This window comes from Hipposideros armiger, unplaced genomic scaffold (genome assembly GCF_001890085.2).
Source record: "Hipposideros armiger isolate ML-2016 unplaced genomic scaffold, ASM189008v1 scaffold_482, whole genome shotgun sequence".
Classification (NCBI taxonomy): domain Eukaryota; kingdom Metazoa; phylum Chordata; class Mammalia; order Chiroptera; family Hipposideridae; genus Hipposideros; species Hipposideros armiger.
The window spans coordinates 130919-153883 of record NW_017731832.1 but is presented as its reverse complement, the minus strand read 5'-3'; the positions used below and the strand labels follow the sequence as shown (position 1 = coordinate 153883).

The following is a 22965-nucleotide window of genomic DNA, read 5'->3' as shown; positions in this document are numbered from 1 at the left end:
GCTGAAAAGATGTCCCAGAGTTTTATGCTTTCTGTCTGTGTCTTGAGTTTGTTCTCTCCTCCCTGATATTATTTCTTCCCCTGGGTAGGAAGGTGACTCATGCTTGGAAGCCTCAGAGGCTCTTTTCCCTATCTCCCTGGATTTATAGCACAGCCAGTATCAGTGCAGCTTCTGTCACCCACACGTTTTCTACTTAAGGGGCCAGGCCTGTTCCCACATGGAATACTCTCATTAAAAGGAGCGACTAATAACCACAGAACTACGGCCTTTCTCAGGGCTGGGGCAGGTGGGGGTGCAGTGGCAAGGCCATCAGTGGCATAGGGCCAGGCCTATGTGCTCTCCTGGCAGCTCCACCCTGGTAATGAGGGCTCAGGCATGGAGTTGATCCTTTGAAGATGTGTCCGGAAGCTCCCTCCTGGTGATCAATGACAGGAGCCCAGAGTCCTGCTTTAGCCAAATGACAAGCTTGGCCTCTTTTATGAGGAAAGGAACTCCTTATTGGAAACCAAATTACAAATTAATTAGCAGCTTCCTTTGAGGCTGAGTATAAACATCAACACCACCCCATGATAACTTTCAAGTGTGAGCCCCCTCACTCCAAGGGTATAAAAGGGCCTGAGCAGGATGGGGTCTGTAGATGTTGGCGACTCAGGTAGCTGCAGCTGAGGAGAAGGGGCCTCCCCAGCATGACATCCAACTGCTCACCGACCTCCATCAAGAGTTGCCCCCGGCCATCCTCTGTCTGCTCCAGCAGCATGAGCTGCCGGCCTGAGCTGTGCCTGGGTTATGTCTGCCAGCCCGTGACCTGCATGCCTTCCACCTGCATGCCCACCACCTGTAGGCCGGCCAGCTGCCTCTCCAAGACCTACCTATCCAGCTCCTGCAGGCCCAGCAGCTGCCGGCCAACCAGTGGCATCTCTGGTTCCATGGGTACCTGCGGCTGGTATTGTGAAGGAACCTTCAATGGCAGCGAGAAGGAGACCATGCAGTTCCTGAATGACCGCCTGGCCAACTACCTGGAGAAGGTGCGCCAGCTGGAGCGGGAGAACGCCAGCCTGGAGAGCAAGATCCAAGAGGTCTGCCAGTCTCAAGCGCCCAGCATGTGTCCTGACTACCAGTCTTATTTCAGGACCATCGAGGAACTCCAGCAGAAGGTGAGGGCAAGAGGTGAACAGTCTCACTGGAAAGGCGACTGGAATGGCTGGCATTCCAGATTTGAATCTCGTTAATTTATTAAGCTGTGTTCAGGGAAAAGAGACTTCCCTAGGGCATAGAATTATCTCATAATTTTAGCACTCAGCTAGAGCCCTTAATGTGCAAAGAGGCCTCGGATAGAGTCTCAGTTCTACCATTAATTCATTACTTGCCTTTGGGAGATCCCTTCCCTAGGCCTCAGTTTACTCATCCATAAAATGGGGGGTAATAATGGTATTTTCCTAACGGGGCAGTCAAGAGGGTTCCATGAGTTGATGCAGGTAAAGAACTTGGCACTGCCCCTGGAACATGGTGTGTTTTCAGTAAATGTTAGCGCCTACTTAGGACCCTTCTAACTGTTACGTGAATGACTTCAGACTTAACGAGATTCTTTTCTTTCATACTGCTCATTGCATCCGAAATGGGGATTTGGATTTATAAAGACCCAGGTGCTTAAAAAATAAGTCTCATGTCTCCAAAGACTAGCAGTTCATTAGGCATCCCCCAGAGCTCCAGGGAAGAGGGGCTCTGCAGGGATGGTTGCGAGGCTGCTGGGCCCCAACTGCTACCTGGCTTGGGCTCTTTCTCCTTATTCTCATCCTGGACTGACCCCCTCTGTGTGCCTTGGCTCCCAGGTCCTGTGCACCAAGGCAGAGAACGCCAGGATGGTTGTGCACATCGATAATGCCAAGCTGGCTGCCGATGACTTCAGGACCAAGTGAGTTTGGCCAGGGGACGGGGCGCCCCTCTCCCTGCACATGCTCGGGCAGCTTTCCATTAGTTTCAGAGACAGTTGGAAAAGCGACAGCGTTTCAGAGTCTCCCCTGAGTTCTGTATTCAGTGTCACCCCTCATTGCTGTCCCTGTCCTTGTGTGCAGGTACGAGACGGAGCTGGCTCTGCGGCAGCTGGTGGAGGCTGACACCAACAGCCTGCGCAGAATCCTGGACGAGCTGACCCTGTGCAAGGCCGACCTGGAGGCCCAGGTGGAGTCCCTGAAGGAGGAGCTGCTCTGCCTCAAGAAGAACCATGAGGAGGTGAGCCCTGAAGTCAAGCTGAGGTGACCCTGGGAAGCAGAGTGCAGAGAACGTGGGGGTGTATTGGATCGTGGTGGGTTAAAATTCCCAGGCCTGCCACATATTGTTTTTGTGACTTTGCCCAATTTATTTAACCTTTCTGAGCCTCCTCATTTGTAAGATGGGGCAACACTATCAGACGGGGTTGCTGTGAGAATTCAGTGAGGTCGGGGGTATGAAACACCGGTCCCTTGGTTGGTGCTCAGAAATGCTAGCAACCCTCCCTTCTGTTTCCTGGACTTTGCCACCGCATTCGTTTCTCTCATGAGAGCCAAATTCCAGGGGTAGAATGAGGCACTAGAGCCATGGGGGGCTTGTTCCAGAACTCACATGGAGCTGTCTGTCCGTCTCCGCTAGGCTAGGCTGCTGGGGTGGCCTCCATGTTTTCTAAGGGAGAGTGAAACTGCAGTGGTTTTCTTTTTTTCTGTCTCCGTCCTCCTTTCCCTTTATCTCTTCTGTTTGCATATAATGCACTTAGTCCAAAAGTCTTTTACTTTTTGGCTTTTCCTCCTCCCCTGAAGTTCCTGGGAGGAAAACCCCTCCACCCTGTGCACCGGTGTGTGGCCATGCCCACCTGAGCTCTGGTGTTTTTCCCTTCTTCTCTGGGTTGACCCTCAACCTCTTGACTTGGGATTTGAAAGAACAAGTGCCTCTGACTCTTGGCTGGGCTCCCTTAGCCTTAAGTGTAAAGTAACACATCAGTCGCCACATATTCGCCAAGCGCCCTGAGGCACCTGACTCATCCCACTTAAACCAGAGAACTGGGAACCTCACCAAGAAGCCACTAATGAGGCCTTATCGCACTCAGGCAGCCTCAGTGACAACTTTCCCTCTTTGGCAGCCAAGCCTGTGGAGGCGCCTGCTCTAACTTGGGCCTTGAACGGAGTGAAGCCAGGCTCCTGTTGTCCTCCTTCCCAGATGAACACAGATGGGGAGGGTGGCCGGGGATACAGGGGCACGGGTCTCCCATTTTAGCCCAAATGGATCAAACAAACCCTGACGCTGCTCTTGGCTTCTGACAAAGTGACAGGAAGTGTTTACCTGGAGTGCGTCTCCCATCATGGGGCTGTCCCGCTGGAGCTGGGAGACCGTCGGGATACCACAGAGTGGAGTGCAATCTGCAAAGGGCCCCTCTAACGTAGAGATCTTTAGCATCTTTTGTTCCATCTTTTCACGTCTCCCTGGGAGGTGAGCCTGGATTGTACGACGTCACACTTGCCTGGGGCTCTTGTACCTTTTCAGGAAGTCAGTACCCTCCGATGCCAGCTTGGGGACCGCCTTAACATTGAGGTGGATGCCATGCCCCCCGTGGACCTGCACAGGATGCTAGAAGAGATGAGGTGTCAGTACGAGACGGTGGTGCAGACCAACCACAGGGAACTGGAGGAATGGTTCAACATACAGGTGGGCTTCTCGCAGGTGGGCCGGCCTCCCGGGGTCCCTGAGACGGCACTCCCAGCCTCTCCTGTCTCTCCCACTGCAGATGGAGGAGCTCAACCAGCAGGTGGCCACGAGCTCTGAGCAGCTGCAGACCTACCAGTCGGACATCATTGATCTGAGACGAATGGTCAACACACTGGAGATTGAGCTGCAGGCCCAGCACAGCCTGGTGAGTGCCATTGAGTGGGCACCTCTTCCCCAGTTCTGGTTTCCAGGTGGCAGCGAGCACAGACGTCGGCATCCAGGAAGGAGCAGGAGGAGGTGGCCCAGATTCAGTCACCACAGATGCTCATCCAGTTGATCTCTCTTGGAGGGAATTCTCCCATGACCTAGCTCAGAGATAAAACGGGCGTGTCGTACATCTGACGTGGGTTAGGTGGCCACTGTCAAAAATGACTCCCAACAAGAATATTTGTTCTCTGCTTAGCCTTTCCTTCCAAACCCATGCTTTTCCACCCCACCTGTGGAGATTTAAAATCCCTATGCCCAGGTTCTTCCCCTGAAGAATGAAATCAGAGTCTCCGGGAGGTAGGGTCTGGGCCTGGGTGTGATTTTAAAGCCCCCCTTGTGAGTCTAACATGCAGCCAGGGTTGAAGACCACTGTTCTAAATGATGCTGTAGAGAAGGATCCTGGTGAGCCTCAGATCTAAAGCCTGAAGCCAGACTAAGGTTGAAGAAGGAGTAATGGATTCAGGATCACATGGTCCTGTGTACAAACCCTGGTCCGTCACTTACCAGCTGCTTAATCTTGAACAAGTCACTCAACCTTTCTGGGCTTTAGTTTCTGCAGTGACTTAGGTAGGGAGGGGTCATTCCCAACCCCAAAGACAGACTTGGCTCTTTTTGGGTCTTTCGGAACCAGGCTGTGGAAAGTAGATCTGTTCCTCATAGTTATTTTGTCTTTCCTTTTGCCTTAGAGAAACTCTCTGGAGAACACGCTGACTGAGACGGAGGCCCGCTACAGCTCCCAGCTGGCCCAGATACAGTGCATGATCACCAACGTGGAGTCCCAGCTGGCCGAAATCAGGGGTGACCTGGAGCGACAGAACCAGGAGTACCAGGTGCTGCTGGACGTTCGGGCGCGGCTGGAGTGTGAGATCAACACGTACCGGGGCCTGCTGGAGAACGAGGACTGCAAGTACGTGGGCCCAACTGAGGCTGTACAGAGAGATGTGTGGGAGGGTTGGGGGAGGGTAGGGAGCACCTGGATCTATTCATATAGGTTAGAACCCTGTCATGATTAAGAAGCGATTAGGAAGCTGGCATGATCCAAAGAAAGCCATGCAGGTATTCATACTGCCATCCCCAAACCTGGCCCAGTGGAAGTCATTCTGGTCTACTCCAGGTCAACAGAGTTCTTCCTAGTGCCCAGCATGTGCCAGGTGCCAGAGTAAAGACCGAGGTGGATGATGACAAGGCACCTGCTCTCACGATGTTCCCATCTGTTTAGGGAGGCAGACAGGCAACTGGAGATCATACTGGCGGTGGGGACGTTTTCAGCACTTGGGAGGCTAATAGCTTCACGTGATGAGCTGGGGTGGGAAGGAGGACAGGAGAGGTCAGTTGGGGCCCTTTCATGGAGAACCACGAAGACCATACTGGAGGGGGGGGGGCGCTTTATTTTATAGGCAATTGGGAGGCCTTACTTTTTTTGAGGAGGAAATAAGAATTTGCTTAACTACCTATCTCTCCCACTAGGGGGTAAGTACCTGGAGCTCAGAGACAATAGAAAGTATTTTTATCCCCTGCACTTGGCTACATAGTAGATGCTCAGTAAACATTTCTTGGCCAAGTTAGTGAGAGCTCAAAGCTGCTCCTCAGGAAGATGGCCCAGATGGCAGCAGGGAGGACCGAGTAGAGGGAGGAGGGACCGGGCAGGGACACTCTTCAGGGGCCTTGGTCATGGTCTAGGTAATAAGTAACGGGGAGGGTCTGAATCAGGGCCGTGGAGGCATCAGCCCCCAGCCACTGTGCAGGTAGAATCAGCAGGTGACTGTCTGTGCGCTGGATACTTCTGGACTGCGAGCACCTGGTGGGCTGATTATGACTGTAGGTCAGTTCTTGTTCTGCATTCAACCTTGCTTCTCTGACCTTTAGAATCTTGTCCTCCAGGGCAAGAGTCGCAAAGTCACATGTTTTTCAAGACCAGGCTGTTAACCTACATGAGTGACGTGGGTCCTGTGGGACTATAAGAACCAGGGAGCTAGGCCTTGTCCCATGAGGGTGGGGACGTCCCCTTCAGGGACATTTCTGCCATGTGAGAATGGCAGTATTGCCCTGATTATTCAAGGGAAGCTAGGAGTCTGGATTTCTTTTAAATGTTAAATTCCCCTGAATTTTAAATATTTTCAACAAATTAAAAAAAAAATACAGTGCCCGCCAAGTGAAACACATTTCAGGGCAGCTGTGGTCCTCGGGCTGCCTGTCTAGTCCCTGGGCTCCTTGGTGTCTGTTCAATCTCCAGTGTGGTGTTAACGGTCTTGAGCTCTGTCAGACTCTGTGATCATCCTTCTGCCTTTGCCACGTATTCCTTCTATGTTAGCTGATTAATTTATTTTGTTCAACACATTCTTATAAGTGCCTGCTCTAGGCCAGGTATGCAGGTGGGCATACCTCCATGGCTGCTGACTTCACTGCCCAGTAGGGAGAGAGATCATAACAGAATAATCACAAATCACTCGGGAAGGAGGTAGATGGTACCGTAGGGAGATTTGACACAGAGAGATCCGGGGGGGGGGTCAAGGAGGAGGATGTGACAGTTGAGTTGAAGGAAGTTACTTTTTATCCTGAGTACAAATGGAAGCCACTGAAGGTCTTAGGCAGGGAAGGGACATGATTCCATTTGTGTTTGTAGAAGATCCCCCTGGCCACCATGTTGATGATGGTTAGGAGGGGCAAGAGTGAGGTTGGGAGACCAGTTAGGAGGCCGCTGGGGTTGCAGAGGTGAAGAGGATGGAGGTTGGGACTAGGGGAGTGAGTGGAGAAGGTGTGCTGTGGGTGAATTTGGGAGGCACCGGGGTAGACCCGGCTGAACTTGTTGCGCACTCAGGCTCCTTTCTCATCCCCCCTCATGCCTTTCTTCCACAGGTTGCCCTGTAACCCATGCTCCACTCCCTCCTGTCCCCCCTGTGCGCCCTCCCCCAGTGTGCCCCGCCCTGTTTGCATGCCCCACACTGTCTGCGTGCCATGCATGCCCTGTCCCCCAGGCCACTACTGAAGAGAGCGGGACCAGCGGTGGCTGGCAAGGAAGACCGTGAGCAGTGCCAGGAGGTGAGCCATCTGCCAGCAAAGTGCTCTGGTACTGCAGGGGGCGCCATAGCCCCCATCTCTGAGAAATGGCGTCTCTCCTATGCCTGGGCTGATCGCTCTCTTTGCTGATATTCTTTTTTCTCTGCTGCCTCAAGAGCCTGTGCTCTTAGTCCACCGGCAAATAAAGCCTCCTTCAGTGGCCCTGCAAATCTGTCTTTCTCCATTTGTCATTTATGATGTAGCCACCAGCCAACTCTACTGCTCAGTTGGCATCAAGAGGAATGTGGCCAAATTCTATGTTTGTTTAAATGCCCCTGCTGCTTCCAACAGAGGCTTGAGAGGCATTCGCCGTAAAGGCCCACATGCCAGAAACCAGTTTAAACCCAGCAATCAGTTCAGAGCCAAGTAATAAAAGCATAAAGAGAGGAGGGAGATAATTATGGTGGAAAGCTAGGCCAAACAACTATAAATGGGAATAATACTGTGATAACCCCACCCCTAAACCTCATTACAGCTGGTACAGTGGGATCTTTCATTCATGAAACCTTCACTGATTGCCTGGGAGGTGTGGGTTCTACAGCATGGGCTGGTTAATCCAGGTGGTAGTCCCCCGGACACCTTGTTACTGCCCCATTCAATCCTTGCAACAATCTATGAAAAGGGTACCATTGTTTTCTCCACTTTACAAATGAGGAAACTGAGAGCCAGAGAGGTTAAGAAACTTGCTCAAGGTCACAGAGTTAGTAAGTGGTGGACCCAGGACTCAAATATAGGCCTTCAGGCTCCAGAGAGGCTCCACCAGTTCATATTCTGAGTCCTCACTATTTGCAAACTACAGCTGGGTACAGGGGAATACCAAAAATGCAAATGATTCTCGGCATCCAGACACTTCTAATTAGAGAGGAAGCTAAGACCAGTGTGTGTAAGGCTTCACTCCTTCCTCAGTGAGGGCCTAATAAAATAATAATGGTAATAATAATAATAATAATAACCATTACTACCACTTACTGAGCACTTGTGATGCACCTGGTACTGTGTTGAGCACACTACATAACTTATGCAGTTTTCATAACTGCCTTGTAAGGTAGGAATCATGCCCATCTTAGAGGTGGGAAACAGATGCAGATAACGATTTAGTCAGTTGCCCTAAGTTACATGCAGATTTAGACCCAGGTCTAGATGCTTCCACTACAGAAGTATTCTAACCACTCTGCTACACTGCCAAATTCCTACCTAGAAAGAGTACACACTGACAAAGACTGGGAGAAAATATTAGCTTGGGGACAGCAGAAAAGGTTTCATGTAGCCACCGGCGTTTGAGATGGACCCGGAAGGTTGCACAGGATGTCTACAGAGCAAAAGAGAGGTATAGGTGTGTGGGGTCTCTAAGAAAGCACAAGTCATGTCTAGGGGGCCTCGAGTGGCCCTGCTGGCTGGAGCAGCAGGTTCCTGTGAAAGACTGATGGGAATACAGCTGAAATGGTAGGAAGGTGTCAGATCATGGGGGGCCTTGGTTACTCCACAAAGAGCCTGGACTGCGTCCTAAAGACAGTGGGAGGGCTGTTGCAGGATTTGAGCCCAAGAATGACATGACTGATGTGGTATTTTAGAAAGTTTCCCAAAGGAGTGTAAACAGGATGGCTGAGAGGCAGGGAGAAAGCTGATGAATAGTGTGTGGAAGAAGCGAAGGGGTCTCCACTTAAGGCAAAAACAGTGGGAAATGGAAAAATAAGGGATCCGTTTGAGAAGTCAGGGAAGGACCCAACTTGGCAATGGTTAGAGATGGCAACTAAAGAAGAGCAAGCTGGGAACAGGAACATTGAACATCTTCCTGAACCTCACCCTCCAAACATATAGTTCTTCCTTAATGAGCTGAGGCGATGTTTCTATTACGGATCTGCCCTCTGGACTTGCCAAGAAATGATGAGAAATGGATTGGATCCTGAAACTGTTCTCTGGACATGATCCCACATGCATGCCTGGCAGACAGGGTCATGAGCCTGACAGGAGGTACAAACACACTGCTTAGCCAGCTGTGGTTCCTGGTTGGGGGCAGAAAAGCGGGGGATAAAATTTCAATGAGCTGGAATGCCAAGGTGGGGGGTGGGGGAGGCTGGGGGAACCTCCAGCTAACTAGATATTCTAATAACTGAGTGCAAACTAGCAATCCTTTTATTTTTAAAATTTTTTTATTTTTTTAGCTGAGCCATCCTGCCACCTGTTGGCAGCTCAGCGGCAGCTCAGCTCGGGCCGGGATTCCAGCCGGCGACCCTGTTGCTCAGGGTTCGCACTCTTGAGCGAGCTCTTAAACCAACTGAGCCACTCGGCCGGCCCTCTAGCAGTTCCTTCTTAATTTCAATCCCTGTGCAAGATCTGTCTAGAATGTGTTTAGCTCAATAAACACAATAGATTGCACAGAATGAAATCTTTGCTTGTGGAATACTAGGCCTGTTCTGTCCAATATGGCAGCCACTAACTACATGTGGCTATTTAATTTATAATTAAGTACAATTAGAGAGAAAAAAATCAGTTCCTCAGTGGCACTAGCCACATTTCAAGTGTTCACTCCTTACATGTGGCTAGTGGTACCACATAGACGGTGCACACAGGGAATATTTCCATTATTGTAGAAAGTTCTATTGGACAGCGTGATCCCAAACTATCAGAATCACAAGGAGCCTTACAGATGATCTGGCCCAGCCTTGTCCATTTACAGGCGAGAAGCCTAAGGCCCAGGTTGATGGAAAGATGTGCTCACAGACACACAACCAACAGGTGGGAACTGAAGCCAAGTGTTCTGATGCCAAGCCTAGCGGGTCTCTCTGAGCTTGTTATGCTTTCTCTAAGCACCAGGATTTATTATTCTTTCAAGCTAATAAATATTTCCTCTATCCCTTTCTCTCATGTCCCTTAGAGGTATTTTTTTTTTCTGAGATGCTGAAACTCTTCCCTGAGAATATAGTTCCCCTTTAAATAATAACTAGCACTAAACGCAGACTCTCCTCATCCTTTGAGCATTTAGCTCAGTAAAAGCACAGACCTCAGGCTGTGGCCAGAGCTGCAGCGGGAGCAGTCACACAGGAGCTGTAGGCTGGGACCCCAGGTCCCTGGGCCCCAGGGAGGCTTCTGCAGGCTCCTTTTTCCCCAGCACGTATTGTCCAGTCCAACCTGGTCCTTGTTCACACACCTGTGTGTCACTCCAACTTGCCAAGACCTGTCTGATCACCCAAATGCCCGTTAAAGCTTTTTATGTGAAACCAAGCCCCATAGTCCAGGGCTGGGAGCACCGTCCCCTGCTGGACACAGAGGGCCACCATCTTCTGTGGATGGTACTTCCAAGCTAGAGACCTCGCAAGCTGCCCTGCCTAGCTCATCTCCCTTATTTGATGGATGAGGAAGCCATGGACATAGACGTTGGGAAATATTTATGCCCACCAGCACCAGGACCTCCTGGAAACTGGACCCAGTGCTACATAAATGGGGATTCTCAGAGGAACTCTGTTCTCATATCAAAGCATTTCTCTTTAATTAAGTTTGGTTTATAGGAAAACTTAGGCAGAGCTATGTGGTAAAGTAATAAAACCTGTGGCATATTTGATGTTTGGAAGAAACTCCCACAGGTATCAGGATCTCCCTGAGTGGGAATGGGAACAAAAAGACGTATGTTTCAAAGATGCAACTTTCCCTCAGGTCATTAAAGAGTTTGCGTCTCACTGCTGGAGAATGAGACCCCTTTTGGGCAGGGAGTGAGGACCAACTGGGGCCTCTGTAAAGCCCGGCCAGAGGGCGAAGGCTCCTGGAGAGAAAGGCCCAGGAGTCCGACATAGTGACTGAAGACCGGTGGATTGTGGACTGAATTACACTGAAAGAAACTTTCCCTCCCAACTATATTGGGATAATATAATAAAAAAAGGGTTATGCCAGGTGATAACTGAGGAAATCATTACCAGTAAAACAATTCTCGTTTTGGGTTTCATAAATTTTAGCACACGGGTGCAATGATTTCAGTTTTGCTAAATAAAAAGTTCCTAAGATCATTTGATGTCTTATCTGTTTGAACAATTGGTCAAGAGAAGTTTATTTCCAAATAGTCCTCTCCCTTTGCCATAAATAAGTAACCAAATGTACCAACGAGCATTTCGCTGTAATGGAAACCACTAGTGGCATTGGCTTCAAAAAACCTGGGCTAGAATCCCAATGCTACTACAAACATGCTGTGTGATTTCGGTAGATCCACTCACCCCTATGCAGCTCAGTCTCTTTCTCCCCTTTGGAAATGGGGATAATTCAACCTCTTTCCCAGAGTCTTTGGGATAGAACACATCTGAAATGCCTATCGCAATGCTGGCATGCTGTAAGTGCTCAATTAATGTTGGTTAAGGAAAATCTGTTTTGGCAACAAGTCCTCACAACCTCTGATTCTCCCCAATGACTATGGCGGCTGATTCATTTTTCTGAGCCATTTGAAGCTCAAGCTTCAGAAATAACAGCCACAGTAACAACAACAACAACAACAACAACAACAACAACAACAACAACACAATATCGCATGAGCAGCTTTGCTTTGCTCCAAGCTTATAGTACATCTGGTCAGACTTCTAGTCTAAACTCCTCAGTAAAGTGGAGCTTCCAGTGTCTGAAGCCCAAAGTCCAGCTCTGGAGCCTACCTGGGTGCTTCCCTTCCTCTGCCCCAGCCCTCTGGCTCCACAGCTAACTAAATCCCTCCCCATGTGCTCTGAGGGATCCAATGTTTAGGCCTTGCTCATCATGCTGTGTAGAGTGGCAGTCGGCACGCTACTGCTCCTAGGTCAAATCCAGCTACTGCCTGTTTTGGTAAATACATTTTATTGGAACACAGCCACATCCACACCCTTCCGTATTGTCTGTGCCACAAGGGCAGAGTTGAGCAACTGTAGAGCAGAGAGGCTGTGTGGCCTGCAGAGCCTACGATATTTACCATTTGGCCTTTTATAGAAAAAGAGGATGTGCTGGAGTTAGGAGTGCCAGGTCCCAGTCCTGGCCACGTGGCTGACTTGCTGTGCTCCTGAGGCGCTCACAGCCCCTCTCTCGTCTCCAACTGAAGCAGGAAGAGGTTGACTTAGCTCTTTAAGTTTACTTCTAACACCTTAGCACCCCTTCATTCCATGCCCAGTCTCTCTGGGGCTCCTGCCTTGGGACTAGAGGCCCCTACACTCAGCGAATGCTACCTCTTTGAGAGGACCACAGCACCTTAAAGACCATGCCACTCCAGAGAGATGCCAGATGGTCGGTCGGTCACTCAGGGAGCAGAGCTTAACTTCTTGATGGAGTGTCTTTACCAAGATAATACGAAACATCCCTTTTAGAAAGAGAGGGTAGTAACAAGGAGTCCAGAGACAGTTACCTCTCTCTTTTATGAGGTGGGTAGCTACTAATGGAGACTGAATAACTGACTACTGGTTGTTCTAATGGCAGTGAACGTGAGGACATGAAAATTCCCAGCCCAGCCTTGACATCTAGTAGAATCAAGGGTGATATCAGAAATATTGTAACCATTGCTGGCAGCAATTGAAAAGGAGACTGGTGGAAATACCTACACAAGACAGACTGGTGCATCCCAGCTAAATATCAGCACTGAATAGAAAATGCTAAATAAATGATTCATTTTTTCTCTCAAATGAAGCTAGGTATTTCACCCTTCTCACCATCTTGTACAGAATAGGGGCTCCAAAGAAGAACGGAAAGATGAAAATGCCATAAGAGATGTCCAAATATGGGGCTAGGGGTAGTTCAAAGGTGGATGAGACCCTTTCCCATGAGGTTAGCTTCTAGAAAGGCCTCCAGGAGGTGGCAGCATCTCACCTGGGTTGTGAAGCCCAGCTAGAATTTGAACAATCAAGGATGAGAAAGAAAACATCACATCTGTGAGCAAATGTTTTGGGGGTGGCAACGCAGTTTTTCAGAAGCACAAGAAGTGTGAATTAGGTTAGAGAGAGGTGCGTTACAAAAAGAAGCAAGGATCAGAACATGGCAGCCTTGAATGCCATGCCATAGAGGCTTCACTTTGTAGATAGCGCCTGCTCCACAGTGTCTAGCACAGTCATTCACTGATAACTGATGCTCACTCACTAGTGAATGAATGGTGGCAAGTCCTTAAATAAGGCAGATCTGGATTGTGAAGAAGTAAAACTCATATCCTGATCCCATATCCTTCTCACCACAGTCATCAGCAGTTGATCTTTGTCACAAACGTCTCCTCCACTCTAAGGCAGGGGCTGTGTCCTTTATAGATGCACTCCTAGAGTATGTTACGGTAGGTGGAAAAATAACATTGATAAGTGAGTAAACTATAGATTATGGGGCTGGATCTAAAAAATCGGATGGTAAAATCCTATCTAATTTGAATAGAAAAGGCGCCTTTTCCATTTGTGAAAGCCTGAACAGTTGGATACCTACAATAATAAATTGATATGCTCAGCCTTTTTCTCTTAAGAGCCTTTATGGTTTTCTTTTCTTTTAAAGATTTTTATTGGGGAATTGGGGGATGGGAACAGCACTGGGGAATTGGGGGAAGGGGAACAGACAAGTTGCTGTCCTTTTGTTCTTCAGTCTAGTTGTGGAGGACGTTGCTTCACTGGCCCACGTTGGCACCATCATTGCGCTCTTCCCGGGCGAGGCAGATCAGTCGCCAGCTTCTGGATGGCCACTCACAGTGGCTGCTGGCCGCTCACGCTGGCTGCTGGCTACATACGGTAGCCCATGGCAACCCACTGCCACAGGGGCTGCAACCTACGCAATTGCCGGTGACTCATGGCAGCCCAGCTCCAGGTTGAGCTGTTGTTCAGCATCTTAGCTGTAGAGGGCAGTGTCACTGGCCCTCATATGTGGGATCCGAACCGGGCCCTCTGGCGTCCCAAGCCAGTTCTTAACCAGTGCACCACTTGGCCGTCCCTTTCATGCACTTTTGATGTCAATGTTACAAATACCTTTTTTCTCTCTGCAATCTTCCTGGCAACCTGTGCATGACCCCAGCCTCCAGCACCCCCTGTCCAGCCCCTGAAGCCTATACCTTCTGCTCGCCTTTCCAGGCCTCCTTGGACCTTCTGTGGGCCCTGCTCATCACCTTGATGCTGACATATCCCTCAGCCGGAGATGCTGGAAGATGAGAAATGTCGCGGTTCCTTTGGCTCCACCAGGCCTGCCACCCGAGCCTTACTCCCTCAAGCCAGCCCCGGGGAGACTGAAGCCAGGCAGTGTTTCTCTGCTGGTGGGCTTCTGGTCCAGCAGCTTAGCTCCTGCCCCTGGATTGGTGCTTCCTTTTTTTTTTTTTTAAGCTGATTCATCCTGCCACCTGTTGGCAGCTCACACTCTTGAGCGAGCTCTTAACCAACTGAGTCATTCGGCCGGCCCTAGGTGCTTCCTTTTCTATCTTCTGTTTTCTCTCTTCCGTTGCCTCCTGGTCTCTCTGAGTTGAAACAGGTAATCTTGTTTTTACTTTACTAATAAACTTCACTTCTGCAGCATAAGTTGCCCAATGCCTGCTGATCTCAGTTTCTCCATCCTATGCCAAGAGCGTAGCTGGGAGCTCCTTGAGCCAGCCGTTCCTTAGAAGCAGGGGTTGTGGCTCACACATCAGGGTGGTTCTGGGAGGTGGCAAAGCCAGCGATGATCATGGTTAAAATGGGACTGCAGCAAATGGCACGGATGAGACATATGTGGCTCTTAACCTGACCGAGCCTACTTACAGCCAGATTCACAGAGCTTTCAAAATTCAGACATTAAATAAATCCCCCCTTTATCTGGATGAAGCCACTTCCTAGAATACCCTACATAAAGGCAGCTTTTGCGATCTGTGCCCACTATGAGCAAGGCCCTGCGCTGGGCTCTGCAGACACTGTGACCAGGGTCCCTGACAACCCTGCAAAGAGGGAGCGGCTGTTATTATTCTCAGCTGGTGGTTGAGTCGACGTGAGCCTCAGTCTCTTTGAACTCTATCCAAAGCCCATACTTTGGAAGCTTTGAAAGGGGGGAGAAAATTAAACATGAGAAGGTTTAGGGCGGTGGTTCTTAAAGTGTGGCCCTCTGACCAGTAGCACCAGTAAGTAGTACTTGGGAACTTGCTGAAAATTGAGATGCTTGAGCCCAGACTTTCTGAATCAGTAGGCTGGTTTATCAAGTCTTCCAGATGATTCTGTGCTCTCTCAAGTTTGAGAACCACTGGGTTATGGGATTTATTTGGGGAGTGAGTCCCTGACTGGACAGACACCCTACAGAAGAGATTGGTTTTGCCCTCCTGATTGGTCACATGGGTGAGGAATCCCTCAGACCATCGAGATAGCACCTTTCCCCCTGGACACGTTAAATGCTGGCGATTGCTGAGCCTGTCCAACTATCAGTCTAGAAAGGGCTAATCAAACTCACCCACCCAAGCTCCCACAGGCTCCGCTGACAAGTCCTTCTGGCAGCTGCCCCACTTGGAACTTGCAGGCACAGACACATGGACCAGATGCTCCGTGTTTAGGCAGCCATGGCTGAAAACAGCACATTTCCAGAAAGCAGCATTGCAACTGGCCAGAGGCTAGAAGCAGTGAGTTCCCCATCGCTGGAGACATTCAAGCAGGGCCTTTGTGGTGGAGGTGTTTGGGCACAGGTAACACACCCCTGAGGCTCTTACTCAAGAGCAGGTCCGAATAAGAAAGAGCAATCTTCATTAGTCTTAATTTAGCACCTGACCCAAACACCTTCACCTCTTTACGTTGTACTTAAATAGCTCCTTTCATTCAACAAGTTCCAAGTTGTCTAAAAAAATAAACCCACTTATCCTTGCACTGTGACAGAGTAGGCAAGCATTGTTCTTCTCATTTAAGGAGAGGGGAGAGAAGGTGAGTCATTCAGTGGTTGAGGGATTGTTCTGGTGACATGACATGAGTCAGTGGGGCCCCAGGGTGATTGACCTGTGTTTCTTAAGTTCACATTCAATGCCCTGTCATTTATAATTAAAAGACTAGCTTTGATGAGACATTGTTTGTGTACATGTGTTTGTGTGTCTCTGTGTGTGTGAAGTGGTTTGGGTTCCTGAGAAGGAATGCTGGGTAGAGGGCATTATTACGCTTGGGGAGGTGTGAAGAGCTTCCCTGGAAACCAAACAGCCCATCATCACTATCATCACACCACTACCACAACCATTGTTTACACCATCATCACCACCATCACCACCATCACATATCTTCATTATCATCATTATAATTGAAGCTGACATTCATTGAGCTCTTACTATAAGCCAGGCATTGATTTAAGTTATAAACAAGTTTATATACATAATCTCATTTAATCCTTGCAGCAATTTTGTGGAGCCAATGCTTTCGTTATTCTCAATATGCAGATGAGGAACCAAGGCTCAGAGAGGTTAAGAAACATGCCCAAGATCACACAGCTACTAGGTGGCGAAGTCAGGATTCAGATTCAGCCAGTCAGTTTGCCTCCAGCAACTGTGCTCTTGACCTCTGTGCTTTCCAGAGGCCAAGTCGCAGACTGTGTTAACAAGATGACATAACCTTAATTACCACAATGTTTTGATTCTGCTTCCTTGAAGCAAACAAGAAAATGTTTATGCTAAAGGAACCATTTCTGAGACTATGCCACAAAAGGCAGTGCAAGGAATGAAAAGTTCTCAAAATAGTTTGAGGACCTTAGCAATTTTAATGCCTGGGAATCACCAAAGTTCTACCCATTTCTTGCCATTAAAACCACTTTGTCTATTGAGGAAGAGGAGAGAGAAATAGCTAGAATTCCTTACATGTGTTCACCATTTTACTATTTACAAAGCACTTTCATATGTGCTATTTAATTTGAGCCCCCACTTCCCCCGCCCCCCCTGAAAAAACCACCCAAGAGATGCAGAACAGGCTTCACCACCCCCATTTTGCAATGGGAGAAGTTGAGAGTTAGGGAAGTGAAATGACCCCCCACCACACGCCAAGGTCTCACAGCTGGTCTCATTCAAGCCTTAGTCTTATCATTCCTGGTTCATGACCCTTTCCTTGCACTGAACCACCAAGGGTGGTGTGTCTGGATAACACTTCACATTCAGACCCACTCTCAATACTGGGAAAGAGTGGCTGAGATGGGTTTACATGGCAAACGTATTACAGGTCCTGCACCACACACGCCCCAAGGATAATGTTCCTGGTGCTTTTCCCCCACCCTGCAATGTCCTCTCCACCCAACCACATTCAGACCGAGCTTCTGGCCTTGGACAGTCTCCTGGCCTCCGTCAGCTGAGGCTCTCTCTTTACGTTGGTTTTTGTACCCAGCTCTCCCTTGCCTCCCTTGCCCCTTCTTCCTCCCTGGGTGTCAGACATCCTCAACACGTGCCTCCACCCAAATGCCTCCACCCTGTACTAGGGCTGTGATCCCGAGGGTGGCAGAATTGTGTCTGCTCACCACTGGGTGTCACCTCCACTTCTCTCTGTTGATCTCATTCCCTTTTCTGTTTCCTCTTTCACTTCCTTGATTTAGCATTGCCTCCTTTCTGTCTTCGGCCCCACACCATGTCCTTGGGGCTTCTTTCACTTGCTTTGAAACTCACCTCCGTGCTCCTGGATCTTAGGGGGATGCCCCAGGCTTTAAGTGATGGGCAGTCACCGCCACCACCCCGTGGTCCACAAAACAACAGGAACCAAATATCGAAATAACGAATTACCAGGCCTGGTTTAAGCAAAGATTCTTAAAGGATTAGGATTCTAATGAGATCAGTTGTTTGAATCCTACCTTTAAGTCACCTAGAAAGTGGCGTTGCCAATAAATCTTCAGGATACAGGAAAATCATCGACCTCATCTCTCATCCCCTGGCTGAGAACTGTGAACGGGGTTGAAATGCCCTGACTAGGGTTTGGAGCAGGACTAGGCATGGGAAGAAGTGGGGAGGGGGAGGAAGAAAGTTTTGGGGGGTGAAGGGCTCAATTATGTGATCTTATGTTAGAGTCAGTTGTGGACCTGTCTGTCTGCTCAGCAGGACTGGGAGCTCATAGAGGGAGGGGCATTTCACCTCCCCACCGTCCCCTGTTCCTACGCTCCCCTGTCCCCACCCTTGGGACAATACCAGGCACTTGGTAGATGTTGTGCAAATGACTGCTGCCCTTCATGTCATATATGTGGTCTTCTAATTACATTAAACACAAACCTATTTTCAAATGTCCACCTCGTGCCTTTTAAATATCTCACCTCCTTACCTTCTTGCTATTTCTCAAATATTTTAGGGACCCGTATTAGCCTGAATTGCTCTTAAAAAGATAATCCTCTACCAGAACTATGAGTCTTGTTTCATTTTTTGCTCCATGCTCAGCATGGAGAAGCTGCTCAGTAAATGCAATTTGAATAAAGTTGAACTAAAAAGAAAGCGAGTTTGATAGTCCACTGACTGCTCAATTTCTCTCAAATGAATAAAGTTTACAGCCATTTCAATCAGGAAAGCAGGTGAGTACATGACCTCTACTAATGTATGGGAAGTCATGGAGACCTTATAATGCCAGGGTCCCATATTCCCTATTAATTCAAGAAACAAATTCACTCAAGCCTACTGCTATTTTGAAAACCCTGCAATAAAGAGGCTAGATTTACAAAGGACGGCAGCAACATTTTTACTCACCAGCCTGTCCATCTGCCATCTCCATCCTGAATTCTTGCACCATTTCCCCTTCTGCAGGGAAGAAAGGAATCCCCAGGTGACAGAGGGAACCTGTTCTTTCCTGCATCCTGTGTGGCTGTGATTGACCGTGACCTGAAGCCATTGCAGGTCTGACTCCCTTTGCTCCTTTCTTCCTTCCTCCTCTCCATACTCCTCATTCGTTCAGGAACAGGCAGCCTTCCCCATTTTTTGACATTACGCTGCCTGGGTGTAGATAACAGTATATTTCTCCACCATGAACAAATCTCAGACTAGACCATGGAGGTGATGCTCTGGTCTGGATACCTTGGAACAATGTCACTTCTTTCAGAGTCTCAGCAGCTGTGGTTCCATGTCTGTAGGTGTTTTCCGAGTCATCTCCACTCGCATCTCACAGGATAGGGTGGGCCACTCTTCCATCCATCAGTTTCGGTTGTCTTGGCTACTTCTCAGCTTTGCATCCTCCAGGTTTGCTCATGTGAAGATGGGCTAGCTTTGTCTGACCCGTGTGGCCCTGTGTGGTTCCTAGGATTCCTTCCAGGTTTCTTCCTTGGTTCTTCTTCACGTTCTTGTCTCTCTTATTAAACACACCTCTTCTTGTTTCCACCTCTCTTTATTTCTCTGATCTCTCTGCCTTGGATAGAAACTTTATTTTGGCTTATCTGTCAACCCATTCCTTGAATCTTCTCATACTTAGAACCTGCACATTCTCCTTGGACTAAAGCCTCCATGAGGCTACGCTGGCCGGTCAGTAGATAAGACCAAAGAGCATGGAGGATGCTGCTGGCAGTTAGTCTGTGCTCAGGGAAGGACCTCTCTGAGTGGTGAGGAAGGCACGACTGAGGAAACAGCCGCTTGCTGGAAAGCCAATGCTTTGGAGCAGGCTGCCAAGTCAGGAAGCCGGAGGCCCGTGCTGTTCCCCACAAGCGAATGCTCATCAATCTGATTCACAGGACTTTCATTCGTCCCAAGCCCAAATGAAGTGAGAGAAGCTTCCTCTCGACCGCCGCTGCCCAATCTTGCATCCTTCCTCAGGAGAGTCTCTGCGATGCCTGCCTCCGGATCCACCTATTTCTCCCCTTTTAATTGCCTTGGAGGAAAACAAAGAAATTTTGATTTTATAACTCTGGGGCTTCTTTGTAGTGCAGTGGGGCATCTTAATGGCATTATAATAAGTGGCAAGAATGGCCTTGGAGAGGGTAGATGAAGGACCTTTTATCTGAGATGCAAGTGGAAAGCCGCATGAATATTATGAAAGCTTTATGGGGACTCCAATGAGTTGTCAATGAAACTGCCACTCTGCCTGGCAGCCAAAGCCACAGTACAGGTTGGGGTGCTGCTACTAAAGATGTAAGTGGTACCCAGCGATGGCTATAATTATACAACTTATATAAATATTCAGAACTTTGGCTACCACTTCCTCAGACCTTCCGATACCTTCCTTCATCTCTCAAATCAACCCCATATCCTCCAAGCTTGCTTTGCTAAGTCCCCTGCTGATGCTGTATCTCAGCGTTTTCTCGCCGCCTAGTGCCCAGGGCCTTGGATCCAGTCACATGACCACAGAACCCTCCTTTGGCTCTTCTTACCTTTGGTTCTTAAACCAGGTTATGTGTAACCCAGTAAGGCTGGGGGTTGGGAAGCCGAGGGCAGGATTGGTACATGACCCTGGTGTGTCAATTTCACTTAGAGAATTGAGCAAAATGTTGGACAGTTTAATTGGAAATTTTGGAAGCACTTTTTATGTTAAAGTCAACATGGAATATTATGGAACACACGGTCAAGTCACATGAAGCTTTATAGATCACCGTCAAAGGTTTTCATGCTTGTGGAGGCCCCTTTGGGCTATCTTCTGACTTTTCCAATTATCCATTTACTCTGTTCTAATGCTATGGATACCCTTGTGGAAAAGTCCCACAAACACTTCCTTATTTCTTTCTGTTTCACCTGCCTCCAGATACTTTCCCTAGGTAATTTAAATGCATTTATATGGATCTTTCAGCTTTCATTTATTTCAACTCTTTTTCAGAATGACCTCTTCCTCCAGAACCTTCCATGTTACCAAATGAATGATCAAAGCCTCTACCTTTAAAATCCCTCTACAATTCTTTTAAGTGATATATAAGAGGTATTACACAAACAGCTGTCCATCCTTCCAGCCATGGCCCAAACCAGTCCTTATCTACCTCAAGGCTCCCAAGGCTTGGGGTGTTGAAGCATTGAAGGATTCCTCTCTTAAGGCAGATGGAAAGGGAGTCCACCGCTGCCATTTCATACAACTTCTTCCTTGACCCAATCCCAGTCCCTCCTTAGAAGTACCAGGTGAGCAAGGAGACGAGTCTGATTATGGGTTTACAGAATCATGTGACAGAAGAGAATGTCATTGGATGGACCAACTCCCAATTAACGAGGGCAGTTACTTGGGCTAGACTGTGAGGCCTCTTTGAAGGTCTACCACAAAACTCTGATTTCATGGGTGTATTGCCTTCAGAGGAGTCCTGACTTAGCAGGAAGCCCAAGTAAAGAATTTTATGGGACAAGGGACTCTTCTGAGGAAGGCAAATAACAGACTCATGGGAAGGGCATTTGAAAAGCAGTGAAGATGTAAAAAGAAAAAAGACATTACATACTATGTCCACACCCTCTGCGGAGGGGATATAAATCCTCCCCAGAGCAAGGAGACCTACAATGTCCTTGGAGAACCGGGACTCTGTCTTCAGCTGGCACCTCCCTCCCTCCCAGCACCATGCCTTACAACTGCTGCCTGCCCAACCTGAGCTGCCGCTCCAGCTGCCCCTCCCGGCCCTGCGTGGCCCCCAGCTGCCATAACATCCCCCTGCCCGGGGCCTGCAACATCCCCGCCAATGTGGGCAACTGTGGCTGGTTCTGCGAGGGCTCCTTCAACGGCAGCGAGAAGGAGACCATGCAGTTCCTGAATGACCGCCTGGCCAGCTACCTGGAGAAGGTGCGCCAGCTGGAGCGGGAGAACGCGGAGCTGGAGTGCCTCATCCAGGAGCGGTGCCAGCAGCAGGAACCCTTGATGTGCCCCAGCTACCAGTCCTACTTCCGGACCATCGAGGAGCTCCAGCAGAAGGTGAGGGGCCTTGCTGTCATCTCGAAGCAAGGGAGTTTGCTGGGATTGTCAGTCTGTGGGAGAGAAGTGTATTTCTTGCTTCTACGCCATCTTGACTCTTGCTTCCCCTTTTCACCTTCAAAATGGCTTTTTAAACCATTTTAAAGAAGTTGACGGTTTTATATTTATTTCTAATCCGCACTAAGCAACCTCTCATTCCCCAGACCTTGTGCGCCAAGGCGGAGAACGCCAGGCTGGTGGTGCAGATCGACAACGCCAAGCTGGCGGCCGACGACTTCAGGACCAAGTGAGTTGGTCAGAACGCACGCTGCTGTTCACTCCTTTGGTTTAATCTCCAATTAAAGAAAAGGGATTTCCATAGCTTTCCTGAACAACGGTTTCATCCACTGGTTGTGAAGGATTCTTCAGAGGTTGAGGGTAACTCAGCCAAGGAATTGCAAAAATAGATAAGGACTCAAATCACTCTGTTTACTTCTGGATCAACAGTGGGTCTTGACTGAGCCTCCAGAGCTCTCGGTCTCCTGGTTCTACTCATTGCAGAAAGTGGGGAGAAAAGGGGAATGGGTTATGAAAGATCATCCCTGTGAGTCTTGAAGGTCTCCAGTTGCAGCTTTGACCCCATCCTTGTGCAGGTACGAGACGGAGCTGGGCTTGCGGCAGCTGGTGGAGTCGGACATGAACGGCCTGCGCAGGATCCTGGATGATCTGACCCTGTGCAAGGCCGACCTGGAGGCCCAGGTGGAGTCCCTGAAGGAGGAGCTGCTCTGCCTCAAGAGCAATCATGAGCAGGTGAGACTGGAAATGAGGAATAAGGGAAGCTGACTCAGCCTCAGGCTGAGGGTTACTTCGAGGGATGTGGAGTGGCTGAATCAGGAGTACAAGGCCGAGGGGGACGATTTCCTTTAGAAAGGCCACCACTTCATAATAAAAGAAAAAATGGAGAGGTGAGACCTATGTATGGTCCAGATAAGGTGTCTCTTTCACTCAAACCTGGAGCGTCATTTGGGTTCCCCAGGGGCCCCCATCAGCTTGTGATTGGTTTCTGAGTGAAAGAATGAGTCTCTGCGTTGTTCTGTTCATGCTGTGCAAGTTCAAGTCTCGCCCTCAAAGGCCAAAAAATCAAGCTTGGGGAATCTGAGTTGCTACTCTTCCAAAGTCTTGGTGACAGATAACTTGGGGTTTCTTCTTCTATCTTCTGGGAGGGGCCATGGTGTAATTTTTTTACTTGATGGCAAGGATTATTTGATGTGCAATCTAAAATTGTACAGCC

General features: G+C 48.9%; 2 protein-coding genes across 2 annotated transcripts in view; both read left to right on the top strand.

Annotated features, from left to right (window-relative positions):
* The first annotated feature begins 686 nt into the window (after window positions 1-686).
* On the top strand, window positions 687-7120 carry KRT32 (keratin 32). Its single transcript, XM_019667128.1, has 7 exons — window positions 687-1154; window positions 1830-1912; window positions 2073-2229; window positions 3511-3672; window positions 3752-3877; window positions 4626-4846; window positions 6796-7120. The coding sequence occupies exons 1-7, from the start codon at window positions 687-689 to the stop codon at window positions 6923-6925; spliced, it is 1347 nt and encodes a 448-aa protein (XP_019522673.1). The 3' UTR covers window positions 6926-7120.
* Window positions 7121-21312: 14192 nt separating this feature from the next.
* Window positions 21313-22965, top strand: part of KRT34 (keratin 34) — a 14459-nt gene continuing 12806 nt past the window's right edge. The window contains exon 1 of the mRNA XM_019666994.1: window positions 21313-21695. Coding sequence (XP_019522539.1) covers window positions 21348-21695 — 348 coding nt within the window. The 5' untranslated portion in view covers window positions 21313-21347. The remainder of the gene's footprint in view (window positions 21696-22965) is intronic.

Coding starts and splice junctions, on each gene's coding strand:
- KRT32 (XM_019667128.1), top strand. CDS start 687: ATGACATCCAACTGCTCACCGACCTCCATCAAGAGTTGCCCCCGGCCA. Junction 2,230..3,510: donor TCAAGAAGAACCATGAGGAG/GTGAGCCCTGAA, acceptor GTACCTTTTCAG/GAAGTCAGTACCCTCCGATG. Junction 3,878..4,625: donor TGCAGGCCCAGCACAGCCTG/GTGAGTGCCATT, acceptor CTTTTGCCTTAG/AGAAACTCTCTGGAGAACAC.